Here is a 14,915-nt window from a genome sequence, read left to right on the forward strand (position 1 = left end):
CATTAAGCTAATTTGAAAATATAAAATATATTTGATCCAAATTGTTTTAAAAGTCCCTTGATCATAATTTCTAGCTATTTCGTTACTATACCTGGAGGCAGTGATTTGATGTATTCATGAGTTTACTAATGAGCTGATTCTGTTGAATCTTCTGGGCATACAGTTGTGTCCTGTGCACATAATGGTGCATTGCTTCTTTTCTAATTTGTATCTTTTCCTGCTTACTAATGCTAAGTTAAAGAGAAGGGTGTTTTCTCCGGCCCTCCTCCTTGCAAGGCTGGCATCCCAGTATCTATGGATTTCTCCTGGTGATTTCCTGGAGTGCTGTTTGAGGTTTTTTAACAATTTTATTTAATTTATTCGGGTGCAATTGGTTAATGACATTATATAGGTTTCTGGTATACAATTCTACAATACACCATCTATATATTGTATTGTGTTTACCACCCGAAGTCAAGTCTCCTTCCATCACCATTTCTACCCCCATTATCCTCTTCTACCTCCTCCCTCCCTCTTCCCTCTAGCAATCACCTTACTGTTGTCTGTGTCCATGAGTCTTTTTTTTATTCTTTGCTTAATCCCTTCACCCTTCTCACCAAGACGCCAACCCCCTCCCCTCTGAAAGCTAACAGTCTGTTTTCTGTATCTATGAGTCTGTCTCTACTTTGTTAATTAATTTTGTTCATTAGATTTCATGTGTAAGTGAAATCACATGGTGCTTGTCTTTCTCTGACTGGCGTATTTCACTTAGCATAATACTCTCCAGGTCCATCCATGCTGTAGCAAAAGATAAGATTTCCTTCTTTATTACAGTTGAATAGTTTTCCATTGTGTAAATGTATCACAGCTTTTGTATCCACTCATCTACTGATGGGCACTTGAGCTGCTTCCAAATCTTGGCTATTGTAAATAACACTGCAATGAACATAGGAATATATATATATATATATATATATATATATATATATATTTTGGTACATGCCCCTAGCGGAAACTTAACCCAGGACTCTCTGGTCCGCAGGCCAATGCTCCAACCGCTGAGCCAAACTGGCCAGAGTGGGGTGCATATATTCTTTTGAATTTGTGTTTTAAGTTTCTTTGGATATAGTCCCAGAAGTGGAATTGCTGGGTCATAAGGCAGTTCTATTTAAAAAATTTTTTTTGCGGTAACTCCATGCTCCTTTCCACAGTGGCTGCACCAGTCTGCATTCCCACCAACAGTGCACAAGGGTTCCCTTTCTCCACATCCTCCATAACACTTGTTATTTGTTGATATATTGATGATCGCTATTCTGGTAGGTGTGAGGTGATTTTTCATTGTGCTTTTAATTTGCATTTCTCTGATAATTAGTGACATTGAGCATCCTTTCATGTCTACTGGCCATCTTTGGGAAGGGTTGATTCAGGTCCTTTGCCCAATTCTTAATTGGATTGGGGTTTATGTGTATGTGTTGAGTTTTATAAGTTCTGTATAAATTCTGTGTTTTTGTTTTGTTTTGTTTTTGGTATGTGCCCCTAGTGGGAACCGAACAAGGGACTCTCTGGTCCACAGGCCAAAGCTCCAACCACTGAGCCAAACTGGCCAGGGCATTTAACCCCTTATCAGATGTATTAGAGAATATGTCCTTTAATTTTGTTGATGGTTTCCTTTACTATGCAAAAACATTTCAGTTTGGTGTAATTCCATTTGTTTACTTTTTTCTTTAGTTTCCCTTGCCCAAGACAATATATTAGAAAAAAAATATATTATTATGAGAAATGTCCAAGATTTTACTGCCTATGTTTTCTTCTAGGATTTTTATGGTTTCGAGTCTAACATTTAACTCTTAATCCATTTTGAGTTTATTCTTGTGTATGGTGTAAGAAGGTGGTCTAGTTACATGTTTTTGCAAGTATGTGCCCAATATTCCCAACACCATTTATTGAATAACTATATTTAGCCCACTGTATGTTTTTGCCTCCTTTGTCAAATATTAATTGACTATAAAAGCATGGGTACATTTATGGGCTCTCTATTCTGTTTCATTGATCTATATGTTTGCTTTTATGCCAGAACCATGCTGTTTTGATTACTGTGGCCTTGTAGTGTAGGTTGATGTTTTTCTTTCATAAGACTGCTGTGGCAATTCAGGGTCTTTTGTGGTTTCATATACATTTTTGTAATATTTTTCCTAATTCTGTGAAATACGTCATTGGTATCTTGATAGAAATTGCACTGAATCTATAGATTGCTTTGGGTAGTAGGGATATTTTAATGATGTTCTTTTTTCTATCCATGAACATTATATATACTTCCACTTACTTGTATTTTTTTCAGTGTCATAATTTTCTGAGTACAGGTTTTTACATCCTTGGTTAAATTTATTTATAGGTTTTTTTTTTAAGCAGTTGTAAATGGGATTTTCTTAGTTTCCCTTTCTTATAGTTCATTTTTGGGGTATAAAAACTGATTTCTGGATATCAAAACTGATTTCTGGATATTCATTTTGTATCCTGCTACTTTACTGAATTTATTTTTCAGTTCTAGTCATTTTGGTGGGATCTTTGGGGTTCCTTCTGAGTTTTAAAGCTCTTAAGCCTTCAGTAGCAAAGAGCAGTTTGACAAAGATTTTGTCCTCTTTCCTTATAAGCCCAATTTAGTGGCCTGTGTTTTTTTTATTAAAAAAATTTTTTTTCTTTATTGATTTTAGAGAGAGAGGAAGGGAGATGGAGAGAGAGATAGAAACATCAATGAGAGAGAACATCGATTGGCCGCCTCCTGCATGCCCCCCACGGGGGATCAGGCCCACAACCTGGGCACGTGCCCTAACCGGGAATCAAACTGGCGACCTCTTGGTGCATGGGTTGATGCTCACCCACTGAGCCACACCAGCTGGGCTTAGCGGCCTGTTTTAAAGTTGCCTATGATTTATTTTTTTTCTTAGAATAAAATCCAAACTTTATACCTGGCCTCTATAGCCTGCATGATCTGATTCCTGCCAACCTCTTTAACTTCATCTTTTATTCTTCTGCCTCGCCATCACTGGTCTCCAGCCAACTCCTTATTCTCTTTGGGTCCTCACACCGTTACATCATCTGGTTAGAAATGCACTTACCTGGGCCCTTCCCAGGCCCAGCCACCCTTTGGATCTCAGCTAGAAGCATTGCCTGAAACATCACCCTATCTGAAGGAGATTTCTCAGGGTCTCTGTTACACAGCTCAGTTTATCTATGTCATAGTATTAATTACAGTCGGTAACTATCTTGAGTATAGGTTGTTGTGCTCCTTTACTGTTTATGTCCTTGCAGTAGATTATTAGATCTCCATGGGCAAGGACTTTGTCTTTCTTGCTCACAACCATTGTCTTCAGCACCTAGAACTATGCCTGGCAGAGAGTAGGGGCTTAATTAGTAATTGTTGAATGAACAAAAAATTCTTCTTTCTTATGGTGCACACCAAGGCCCTATTCTCAGCCTCCTGTGCTGAGTGTGCAGCTTCTGCCCTTCTAAATCCACTCTACTCTTCTATCTGACTCTGTGACCTGGGAAAGTGAAATCTGGTACTGTGTCATCTGGGCTTCCTCACCCTCTGGCATTTATTTGGGGATGGACAATAAGGCGCTGGAAGAAACTGAGAAGAAGGAGAGACAGGTCAGTCTGTCTGTCCCCCAGGGTCTCTCCTGGCAGAGTTACCTCGACCCCGGTTGTTCCCTTTTCCCCCTTCAGGGCCTAGAAATCAGCAGGAAAAAGGAAAGAGAGGTTGGGGTGCTGATTTTGTTGTTGTTGGTAGGACATCAGCAGTAGTTGTATTCTAAAGTCCACAGTTCTCAACAGGTGGCCTTCTGCCCCTATTGCCACATTAGCTGTTAGGGAAGTGTTGGCTCCCTGCTATCTCCATTCCTTGCTGAGTTCCTTGAAGTTTACCTACAACTGTGTAAATAGTCCTTTTACTAATCAACTCTTGATTAATACTCCATTTGAGCTTGTCGTTCTTTTCTACTGGGACCCTCAGGTTATTCATTTATCATCTGTGAAAAAAGAAAGTTGACTAAGTGAAATTTTGGATGGATCTGCATTTCTAGTGTGATTACTGCTAGTGACCTGCGAAACCAGGGATGGATCCTGATAAAACTTGGTGCAATCTGAGTTGTGTAAAGATGTACCTCCTGCTCTGTTTGTAGTTCAGTGTGCCTGCCCTGTAAGCTGATAAAGTTTGGGCTGTGTACATGTCATGCAACTTTCAAATGCTTATGATAGGATTTTGTCCAAAGATTGAGGATAGGGTTGTTGTGAAAGAGAGGTCTAGATTCTTGGCGGTTTCATAAGTATGTCAGAATTGAAATAAAGGAGGAGGCTTTCATGCCTTAATTCTGTGGGCATTCTCTTTTCAGATCATCTTGTTTTGAGCCAAGTGCCCACCCCACCCACTTCCTCCTGATGCTACCTTTGTGGATAAAGAACCACCCCAAATAAACCCACACGCAGAGAGATAAAACCAGGGAGGGGTGGGCTGACCTCTAAATATGTGCATATTTCAGTGGTGAGCCCAAACTTGCTTGATCGAGTAAGGTTGGGATGAACTCTCCTAGGATCACAGAGGCTTAGAGTTGGGATACATCTTAAAATTCATCAATTCTCACTCCTAATGAATTGGTCAATGCCAGTCAACTTCTCCAAGTCTTTCAAACTCTGCTTAAATAGCTGCATGGACTAGAACCAGGGAGTGAGTAGATTTTTAAAGATGGTCTGTTTGATTTTGGCTGGATTTAGGACATTGTGTCTGACAAAGAGCTTTTTTTTAAAAGAAAGAAAGCAAAAAAAAATATGGGGTTTAGTTTTGCTCTATGGCCTTCTGTCCCTTCTCTGCCACCACCAGGTTTGTGACTCTTCCTGGGTTTCAGATTCCTAAATGGAACACTAAGGACGTGGTCTTGGATGCCATAGTGAATCCCTCCCATTTGCTGGGCACTGCAAGCTTTCGAGAGTGCTATGGGGTGCTTTGCACTTATAGGTTAGACCGAGCTATGTCTTAATTTTTCTGACAGTGATAGAAGTGTGACCTCCTGGTAATACCAAGAGAGTGTTTGGTTTTGTTCCTTTGGTAACTGGAATATGAGTCCACTGGTCCTGTTCACTTTTCCACTGTGCCTTAAGCATACTGTTATTATTGAATGGACTTCAGGAATGCCATGATGTGGACTTCTTTAGTCCTTGCAGTGGCCGGGCAGTCAGGTGGTTATCTCTGTCTATGAACTTTATCCAGATGTACCATACAAATATGATCATTTCCTTCTGTGTACCATGATGGGATAAGGATCGGGAAATATTATTCTCTTGACCCTCCCCTTCCTCCTGCCCTCACTCCCTCCACAACTTCTCACTTTCTGTGTATTCATCAATCCTTATTTCCTTGTGGTTTATAGATGATCATGATGCAGTCCTGAGGTTTAATGGGGCACCTACAGCCAACTTTCAACAGGATGTGGGCACGAAAACCACCATTCGCCTGATGAACTCTCAGGTAAAAATTTTTTTGTGCAGATAGGGTTTTGAGGAGTAAGTGAGAAAATCCACGCAAAGCACTTAAGTGCCTGGCACTTATGTCAGTAAATGTTAGCTGCTCTAATACGTATGTGTGCAGACACCGAGATGAGTGTGGAGGACACAATGGTGAGCGAAGCGGACTTGCCCTTGTTCTCATGTGACTAAGAGATACAATCAAATAGTCATGCAAAGGAACTTGAAGTTGCAATAGAGAACTGTAAAAAAGAGGGTCAAGATGTTACCAGCGCCCATCAGAAGGAAATTCTCCCTAATCAAGGAAGTCAGGAAAAGGGAGGGGGTGATACTTAGCTGTGTGGGAAGAGAAGGAGAAGACAAGAAGGGTGAGACAAGAGCCTTTCAAAAAGAGGCAACAGTGTAGGTAAGGCCTCGTGGAAGTGAACAGGGGCACGAGGACCTAGGAAGAGAGGAGTGTGTGGGGCCGGGGGGTGGGGTATGTGGTACAAGATGAGGTTGAAGGTAAGAAGGTACCAAGCAATGGGGCTGCATTTAAGTATTTTTATTATTATTATTTTTAATTAACTTATTTTTGTTACAGATGTTCCCCCCCCCCCCACTGACACCCTTTAATTTTATTATGTTTATTGGGGTGACATTGATTAATGAAATTATATAGGTTTCAAGTGTACAGTTCTACATCATCTGCATATTGCATTGTGTGTTCACCACCCAAAGTGAAATCTTCTTCCATCACCATATATTTGATCCCCTTTACCCTTTTCTACCCCCTTTACCTCTGGTACCACCCATACTGTTGTCTGTGTCTATGAATTTTTGTTCATTTGTTCTTTTGTTTCTTTTAGTTTTATATCCCACATATGAGTGAAATCAAATCATATGCTTCTTGAATTTCTGCATCTGTTTATTTCTTTTAACATAATATTCTCAACATCCATCTATGTTTTCAGACTTGCATTTAGTAAACATCATCGGCTTCCATCTGATCAGAAGCCCTACCATGGATGGAGAGACAGAGGCTCTTGGAGCACCCTGGGCTAGAAATGCTGCTAGTTGCTCCAGAGAAGTGAAGGCGAATGTGAGAAAAAACTGGGTTTGAGAGCTATTTGGTGTGTGCAGCCAACAGGTGTTAGTGTTGAGGTGGATGTGAGAGGTGAAGGAAGAGGGGCCACAGGTGTAATGGGTTTTTGGCTTGTGTAACTGGCTGGCTAGAAGTCACTGAGAGTGGAGGTATTTGAAAATGTTTTGGGTTGTGAGGGCTAGGGTCAGAGAGGGGTGTAGAGATAAAAAATGTGGTTCTGGATATGGTTGATCTGAGCTGCCTTTTAGGTATCTGTGAAGAGGTGTCAAGTAGGCGGCTGGACTGGAGTTCAGTGGAAAGGTCAAGGCTGGAGATGAGAGTTGGTGAGTCGTCTGCATCTATGTGGCGATGAACCAGTGGGACTGGAAGAGCATGAGAGGGAGTGCAGAGAGGGGAGAGGAGAGTCCCAGGCGGGGCTTTGAGGAATGAAAACAGCGCACTGCCAGATGCTACTGAGACACTGGTTGAAATGAAGATTGAAAAGCATTGTTCTCTCTTTAGCAAAATGGAGACCACCAGTGACTTAGCAGCAGCTCTTTGGGAGGGCGCTGAAGCCAGCCAGAAGCCAGACTGGAGTGTGTGGAGGACTGAGTGGCAGGAATGAGGGGGGAAGAAAAAGGTGGATGGTTCTTCTGAGAAGTCTGGCTCTGAAGGGCAGGAGAGAAATAGGGCAATTGCTGTAGAGAGTCGAGGGACCCAGGGCCAGATTTTGTTATTTTTTTAGATTGGAGAGAATTGAATGTTGAACAGTCAATGGGAAGACAGTCACAAAAGGGCAAATACTGTATGATCCCATTTACATGAAGTACCTAGAGTAGTCAATTCATAGAGATGGAAAGTAGGATAGTAGTTTCCAGAGCTTAGTGGGAGGGAGGAATTATTGTGTAATGGGCACAAAGTTTCAGTTTGGAAAGATGAAAAAGTTCTGGAGGTGGATGGTGGTGCTGGTTGTACAACAATGTGACTGTACTTAATGCTACTGAGCCATATACTTAAAAATGGTGAATGGCCCTGGCCAGTTTGGCTCAGCATTTGGAGCTTCTGCCTGTGAACCAGAGTTGTGGGTTTGATTCTGGTCAAGAGCACGTACCTTGGTTGCAGTTTGGTCCCTGGCCCTGGTTGGGATCATATGGGAGGCAACCAATCAATGTGTCCCTCTCACATTGATGTTTCTCTCTCTCTCTCTCTCTCTCCCTCTGTCTCTCTCTCTCATCTCTCCCTCCCTCCCTCCCACTCTATCTGAAGATAAATGGAAAAATATCCTCGGGTGAGGATTTTTTTTTAAAGGTGAAATGGCACATTTTATGTATATTTGATCACAATAAAGAAATTCACCCAGTCGATAATTGAGAAACCAGTTGACAGAGGGAGAAACTGAATATACCAAACAGAGGAGAGAAGTGAAGAGGTGGAGGGGGTTGATCCAAACTCAGCCCAGGATTAACCCCAGCAGGAGGGAGTCAGAGGAAAACGGATGGGAAGGGGTGTAGCTGGGGCAGTTTGTAGTGGAAGCATGTAAGGGCTTCTGTTTTCTCTACAAAGTGGGGTGCAAATTGGAGGGAGGCTGAGGGGGAGAGAGGTGTTAGAGGAGGTTTAAGCCAAGAAGGTTTGAAATTGTCTTTGGGGACAGTGGAGAAGGAGCAAAGCAGTGGAATGGAGTAGAATTTCCAGGCCATGCTGGCCGCATTGAGGCTGAGAGCGCGAATGCAGAGAGAAAGGGAGCTCCATTGATCAGGGTGGTCTGATCAGTGGGCAGCAGCAATCCAGCGAGCGAGTGTGGAGCGGGTCTGAAAAGTCCCTCGGAATGGGGGGCTGCCTGCTTCTTGGGCATCTCTCCATGGTGAGGAACTAAATCTCCATCCCACAAAGATTCTGGAACTCTTTAGAACCAAGGTAAGGTTGCTTACAAATTAAGAGACAGACTTTGATCAAATTACTCCCTCAGCACTTCCTAGGTGAGAGACTGGAGCAAGTCGCCTTATGTTTCTGAGCCTCTGTTCCCCCTTATTTGTAAAGGGGAATAAGAAATGTTACCATGCAGGGCCTTTGTAGGAGCAAATGAGAGTGCTAAGCATGGGCACTTCACTCAGAGGCTCGTAGGCAGCGAAAAGCGCTCTGTAAATGGTGGTGAAGCTTGTCTGTTGGGAAATCACTGTGCCTCCCCAAATCCCGGGCAAATGGGCCTCTTGTCTCCCAGGAGGGATGGTTAACTGGCTGGGGGCCACTTGGTAGGCACTCAGCAGGGGGGGAGTGGGGGAAGGCATCTGCTTAAGGATAATTTTTAAGAAAAAAATTAAGAACGCGACCCTCATATAGATACAAACATGGACATGGGTTAAACAATCTATTTTATTCATATGAGAGAACCAGGCAGATGTTCTAACTAGTTCAGAGGAAAAGTCAAAATAGCATAAATTCTGAGTAAAGGAAAGAAGCTTCTTTCTGTGAGGTGGGAAGGAAAAGGGGGGAAGTCAGTAGAGACTACTGGGCAAGATCGTGTAAACGTCTGTTAACTACGGTTTACAGACTTGTAAAACAGCCCCCACAGAATCAGAATCTGAGGAGAAGAAAGGGTGCACTATAGATAATGCATCGTTTTTCAGAGTACGGCATTTTCTGCCTGCGCCTCCAGATCACTGTGTTCCCTGTGCCAGGGTTGAGAGGAGGGTGACCACGCTGTCCACTCTCCAGAAGGCCTTTCCCAGTCCTCCTTAGGCACACCGACCCTCCTTCCTCTCCTTCCATAAGTGGTACTACCCCTCTGGGCTGTTCCTTGAACACTTTTGTCACAGGCAGCTCCATGACAGTGCTTCCTGTGATACCGATCTGTGACTGCCACCTTTCTATCATTGTCCTTCCTCATGGTCTGTCTTCTCTGTCTTTGTCCTGGTTGGTTACCCCAGCTGTTTGGTGTCTGTTTCTGCGAACAAGTAGAGTGAGTCCCACCACTGCATGCAGAGAGCAGCTGGCACCCAGAAGTCACTGAGGGTATAGCTGTTGCTTTGGTAAATTCTGCCTGGGGGCCGCTCATCGCCCCCCTCCCCGCCAGCTCCCTACAGCACTGTCTTCTGGCGGCCACTGGGCGAGCTGGTTCAGCAACCACCACTCTAATATTCAGAATAATTTCCTGTGTCCCCCACCCCACATGGCACAGGAGAAACTTTTGTACACCTGGGCTGAGACATGGCAACGGAAAACAAAAAGGTGGTTTTCTGATTGAGAAGGTAGCTTTTTGTAGAGTATGGTCTCATACCGTGAAGTTTCAGCAGATCTATTCAGGCATGTATGGGTCGGGCCTTGTTAGGAGAGTCAATAGGAAAACCATATTTAACTCAACGTGCGTCTTTAAATAAACTCAGTTCTGATTTTAAAGGTAAGAAGGTTTCTCGGTGCTCAGCTGAGCCCCTACTGTGCCCAGTAGCCCTGAGGGAGGAGATGATGGGACAAGAAGGCCCAGTGGCTTCCTAAGAAGCCCTGTATAGATTGGGGAGAAAAACCTAGGTCCTGCGAAAGCCATGGTGCGTGCTAACTAGACTGTAACCAGACGTTAATGGGGCTTTTCCTGAGATCACAGCTGTTGCCACTTATTAAATACATTCACTGTCTAAATGACATGCGTTGTGTTCACCGCCCAAAGTCTAGAATGCTTCCCTCACTTTATGCTTTTTGACCCTCTTCTCAAGGATGTTGTCTTGAAAGACTGAATACCTGAAATTTATATAATGTTATTAACCAGTGTTACCCCAATACACTTAATAATAAAAAGGAGTTTATGTGAGTTGCTCTGGGTAGTGCAGAGAGTGCGTGCTAGCTGTGGATTTGGGTCTAGCTTTGTTTGCCAGCAACACTTCAAATCCCCTAAGCTTTCTTTTAAGCTGCAAATTCTCCCTCTCAAAGTGCTGACAGTCTGGATAGGTGGTGGTTGGGGTGGTTACTATCAATAGCAGATCTAAAGAGTGCTCGGGTGAGATGGATAATTGTGATGGAACCCCCTTGATGTAGGACTTGGGCATTATGATTGGGGAGCTGACATTTAGACATGCTGGGTATCATGCAGGGCCAGCAGACTCAATCTAGGTGGCTGGTAGTTTTCAGAACCAGAGAGGGAGCTGTGACTTGAGACTCTGCTTATTTCAAAACTCAGGGTCATAAGTGGTTTTGAACATGTCAGAGCTGCTCTGTCTTTTCCTGTGTGGCCCATCCACCAGGGGTGCAGCCAGCTGCCCAGATTCCATTCCGTCAAGCAAATGAGCTCCCACGAGACCCTGCCTGGTATGGGGGAAGAGCGAGAGAAGGCAAAGGGCTTCCATTTAGTTGAAGAGAAAAGACCCTCCTTCTCTTCCCTCATCTACACACAAGGGCAGTACAGGTGTAGGCCAAAGCAGTGTTATTCTTATTCTATGAGTTTGACTATTTTAGATACCTCATATAAGTGGACTCATGCAGTATTTGTCCTGTGTCTCACTTATTCCATTTAGCACACTGTCCATCCATGTTGTTGTATATGGTATAATTTTCTTCATTTTTGAGGCCGAGTAATGTTCTATAGGAACAGACTGAATATTAGAATGGTGGTTGCTAGGGGCTGGGGTGAGGGGGAGATGGGGAGTTGTTCAATGAGTATAAAGTTTCCTTCCCCTCCCCTCCCCTCTCCTCTGTCTCTATATATGGGTAAGAACTGATGGACTCCTAATTTTTTTCAGTGGCTCAAAATACATTACAGCTCTAGTTACTTGAGTGTCCTAATCGTCCCAGATTTGGCTGGTGGGAGTTCCTTCAAGCTGTTGGCTCTCATTTCCCTGTGGCCTGCATGCCCTCATCATTTAAAAAAAAAAAAAAAAGCCTCTTCTGTACTTCTGGCATAACAAGATGTTCCAGCTCATTTTATGCCTATCTATTGGGTTTTTAATATTTTATCTTTGTTAATTCTATCCTGAATGTACACACAAGGTATTTTGGACCAGAGACAGGTTTCTTAAATACCTTCCAGTAAATAATTCATTACCTCCCCTTTGCCCAAGTTCTTATTCATAAGGCAGTGCAGCGAGATCCAGGTCAGTATCCTCCATGAGTAGCCAGATGCCTTATATGCAAGAGATAACAAGTAAGTGATTCCCGCCCTGTTGATGAAAGGCAGGAGGTAACTATGCTCTCCTCCTGTAAGGGTCCCCTTCTTACTCCGGCCCTTGGTGTACAAACTCACCCAGAGAGGTTTCCGAACTCCTGGGCCTCTCTCCTTCTGCTCCAGTTTTCCTGGCCTCTTGGAATATTTCTATATCAACCTTTAGTCTGGGCTGTAACCTTTTGGCTTCTTTGGGAGATAGGAGAAGTTTCATTATGGTTTTTTTTTTTTTTTTAATCCTCACCTGAGGACATGCTTATTGATTCTAGAGAGAGGAGAGAGAGAGAAGAAAGAAACATCGATTGGTTGCCTTCCCATACAAGACCCTATCAGGAATTGAACTCACAACTTAGGTGTGTGCCCTGATTGGTAATCGAACCCACAACCTTTTGGTATATGGAACAACACTAAAACCAATTGAGCCACCTGTCCAGGGTTTATGTTTTGAATCCAAGCAGAGCGATTAACTACACAAATAGCTATAGATTTTATTCTCATGGTAGATGAAGAGTCTCAGGAGTATTGGGCTCTTTTTTCATTATTCACCGGGCTCAGGAATACCTGCAAATTCCTGCAATTGCTGGTACTGGAAACTGCAAATGCCTCCCAACACGTGGGGCAACTATAATCTTAGGCAAAATTCCTTACTTCTAGGGGTAATTAACCTATTATTGGAGAGATACTGAGGAAGGTCCATTGATAAAAACGGAGTCATTCAGTCGCCTCAGCCAAGAGGCCTACATGAGAATGGAGTCTGGTCGCCTTAGCCTCGGGCCCATGTCGTTGGGATTTATCTTTTTTTTCCCAAGGAGCCCTGGTTTTTTAAAATAAAAAATGGTATTAGAAACCAATACCTGGGCAGTAGGTGTGTTTGTGCCTACTGAGATGTCTGGGTTTTTTTTTTTGGTGTTTTTTATCCTCACCTGAAGACATTTTTCCATTTTTTTTTGTTGTTCAGATAGAGTGGGAGGGAGAGAGAGAGAGAGAGAGAGAGAGAAGCATTGATGTGAAAGGGACACATCGAGTGGCTGCCACCTGCACGACCCAACCAGGGCCGAGGACAAACTGCAACTGAGGTACGTGCCCTTAGTGGGAACCGAACCCGGGTCTCTCTGGACCGCAGGCCGACACTCTAACCGCTGAGCCAAACTGGCCAGGGCGAGATGTCTGTTTTTTCACCCTTTTAATGGGTGGAGCTAGGAATTATATGCATGTATACACACATGCAAGTACACCTGTACATACACAATGCGTATCCATGTGTATTCATTCAGTTACATACATACATACATATACCTATGTGTGTATATGCACATCTATATAGATACATGTATGTACATGCAAATATGCCTATTTTAGAAATGATAGACTCGACTGATACCTTCAAATTTATTCTATCCACAGGTAGGTTTTCCTTGCTTTCTCCATTTTATATTTGTATTCGCCCTTCTTTCACAGTGAGAATCCTGCTTCTAACAACCTCAGCACATTTTCCTATTTGCTCATATCTATAATACATCTAAGATAGTTTGCAAATTGCTTTGCATATCTCTACATAATACAAACCTGCTAAAGAGAGTTCAGGATTTGTTAGGAGGTCGTACATCCCACCCAAGACTGAGGTTACATAGCCAAATTATATGCACCTAAATCACCTGGATTAGTCTTTCTGTACACTGAAATTATTGAATTTATTTGAAATTCAATTGTATTCATTTTGTTTCAGTTTTAGATTTTTCTTTTTTGTTCCCTTTAAAAAATATGCAGAATATTAGCATGCTTCCAAAATTCAAAACTATCCAAAAAGGTATACTCAGAGAAGGGCCACTCCCCTCAAATTTCTTCCACCCGAACCACCACCACTTTTGTGGGTAGCCAACTTTATTGTTTTCTGATTTATCCTTTTGTGTTTCTATTTGTAGAGACAAATAGATATCTATACATTTTTTTTTTTTTATCCTTACCCGAGGACATTTTTCCATTTTTTGCACAGATAGAGTGGGAGGGAGAGAGAGAGAGAGAAACATCGACGTGAAAGAGACACATCAAGTGGCTCCCACCCGCACGACCAACCGGGGCTGGGGACAAACTGCAACCGAGGTACATGCCCTTAGCGGGAACCGAACCCGGGTCTCTCTGGACCGCAGGCCAATGCTCCAACCGCTGAGCCAAACCGGCCAGGGCTAGATGTCTATACATTTTTAAAATTCCTCTCGTTTCTTACACAAAATATAGTGGACTATATTCTTTACACTCTACTTTTTTCCAATATCTTCTGGAAATCGTATCAGTTCACAGAAATCTTTCTCATTCTATATTATAGTTGAACAGTACTTCTTTGTGGATAAGTTTCATAGCTTATTCTATCAATTTCTTTTGCTTGGACATTAAGTACTTTCAAACATTTACTTCCTCTAATACTTTATAGCTGCTTTTGATGACTTCCTGTGGTGCTGGGTAGAATTACAGGCCTCTCTGATTTGGCGTTTGTTGGGGGTTTCAATTTGTGGTGCCCTCTCTGTCAGAGCACTTCCTGTCCAGGTCCAGTTCACAATGGTTAGGCCTTCCCTTAAGGCTCAGAGCATCCATGTAGTTTTTAATATCTACTCAAGACTTTGACAACCTTTTTGTCTGTTTTCTTATAGCACTGACTCACTTTGCAACTCTGGCAAATTTGCAAATCTGGCAGCCAGAACACACACATTGAAGGTTGCCGAGCACAATGGGAAAAGATCAGACAGATCTTGATTTGCATCCCAGCCCCATCCCTACCTAGCTTTGTGGTTTGGGCCAGTTGCATAAGTTCTTAGAGCTTCCTGTTCATGCCTCTCAGGGGCTTGGAAATATTGTGAGGCATGAATACAAAGGCATTGACCTGGATTGTTGTGTGGCTTTAACAAAGCCACTAAGTCTAGACTCTATAGTTAAGATATATCAATATCTACACACACACACACACGCACACGCACACGCACACGCACATGCACACACACAGGGAGATATATTAGTTTACTAAGCCTGCTGTAACAAAACACTACAGATGGGGTGGTTTAAACAACAGTAATTTATTTTTTCACAGTTCTGGGGGCTACAAGTACAAGATTGAGGTGCCGTCAAAGTTGAGATCTTTCTGCCTCATACATGGCTGCCTTCTCTCCCTGTCTTCCCATGGCCTTTCCTCTGTGTGCATAGGAAGAGAGAAAGCTCTCTGGT

The 14,915-nt window shown here is 42.9% G+C and overlaps 1 protein-coding gene across 13 annotated transcripts in view; it reads left to right on the forward strand.

Annotated features, from left to right (window-relative positions):
* Positions 1 to 14,915, forward strand: part of ST6GAL1 (ST6 beta-galactoside alpha-2,6-sialyltransferase 1) — a 119,617-nt gene that overhangs the window by 92,365 nt on the left and 12,337 nt on the right. For all 13 annotated transcript variants that reach the window (XM_036242560.1, XM_036242562.1, XM_036242559.1 and 10 more), the window contains one exon: positions 5,403 to 5,500. In XM_036242560.1, coding sequence (XP_036098453.1) covers positions 5,403 to 5,500 — 98 coding nt within the window. The remainder of the gene's footprint in view (positions 1 to 5,402; positions 5,501 to 14,915) is intronic.

Source organism: Molossus molossus, unplaced genomic scaffold (assembly GCF_014108415.1).
Source record: "Molossus molossus isolate mMolMol1 unplaced genomic scaffold, mMolMol1.p scaffold_m16_p_5, whole genome shotgun sequence".
Lineage (NCBI taxonomy): Eukaryota > Metazoa > Chordata > Mammalia > Chiroptera > Molossidae > Molossus > Molossus molossus.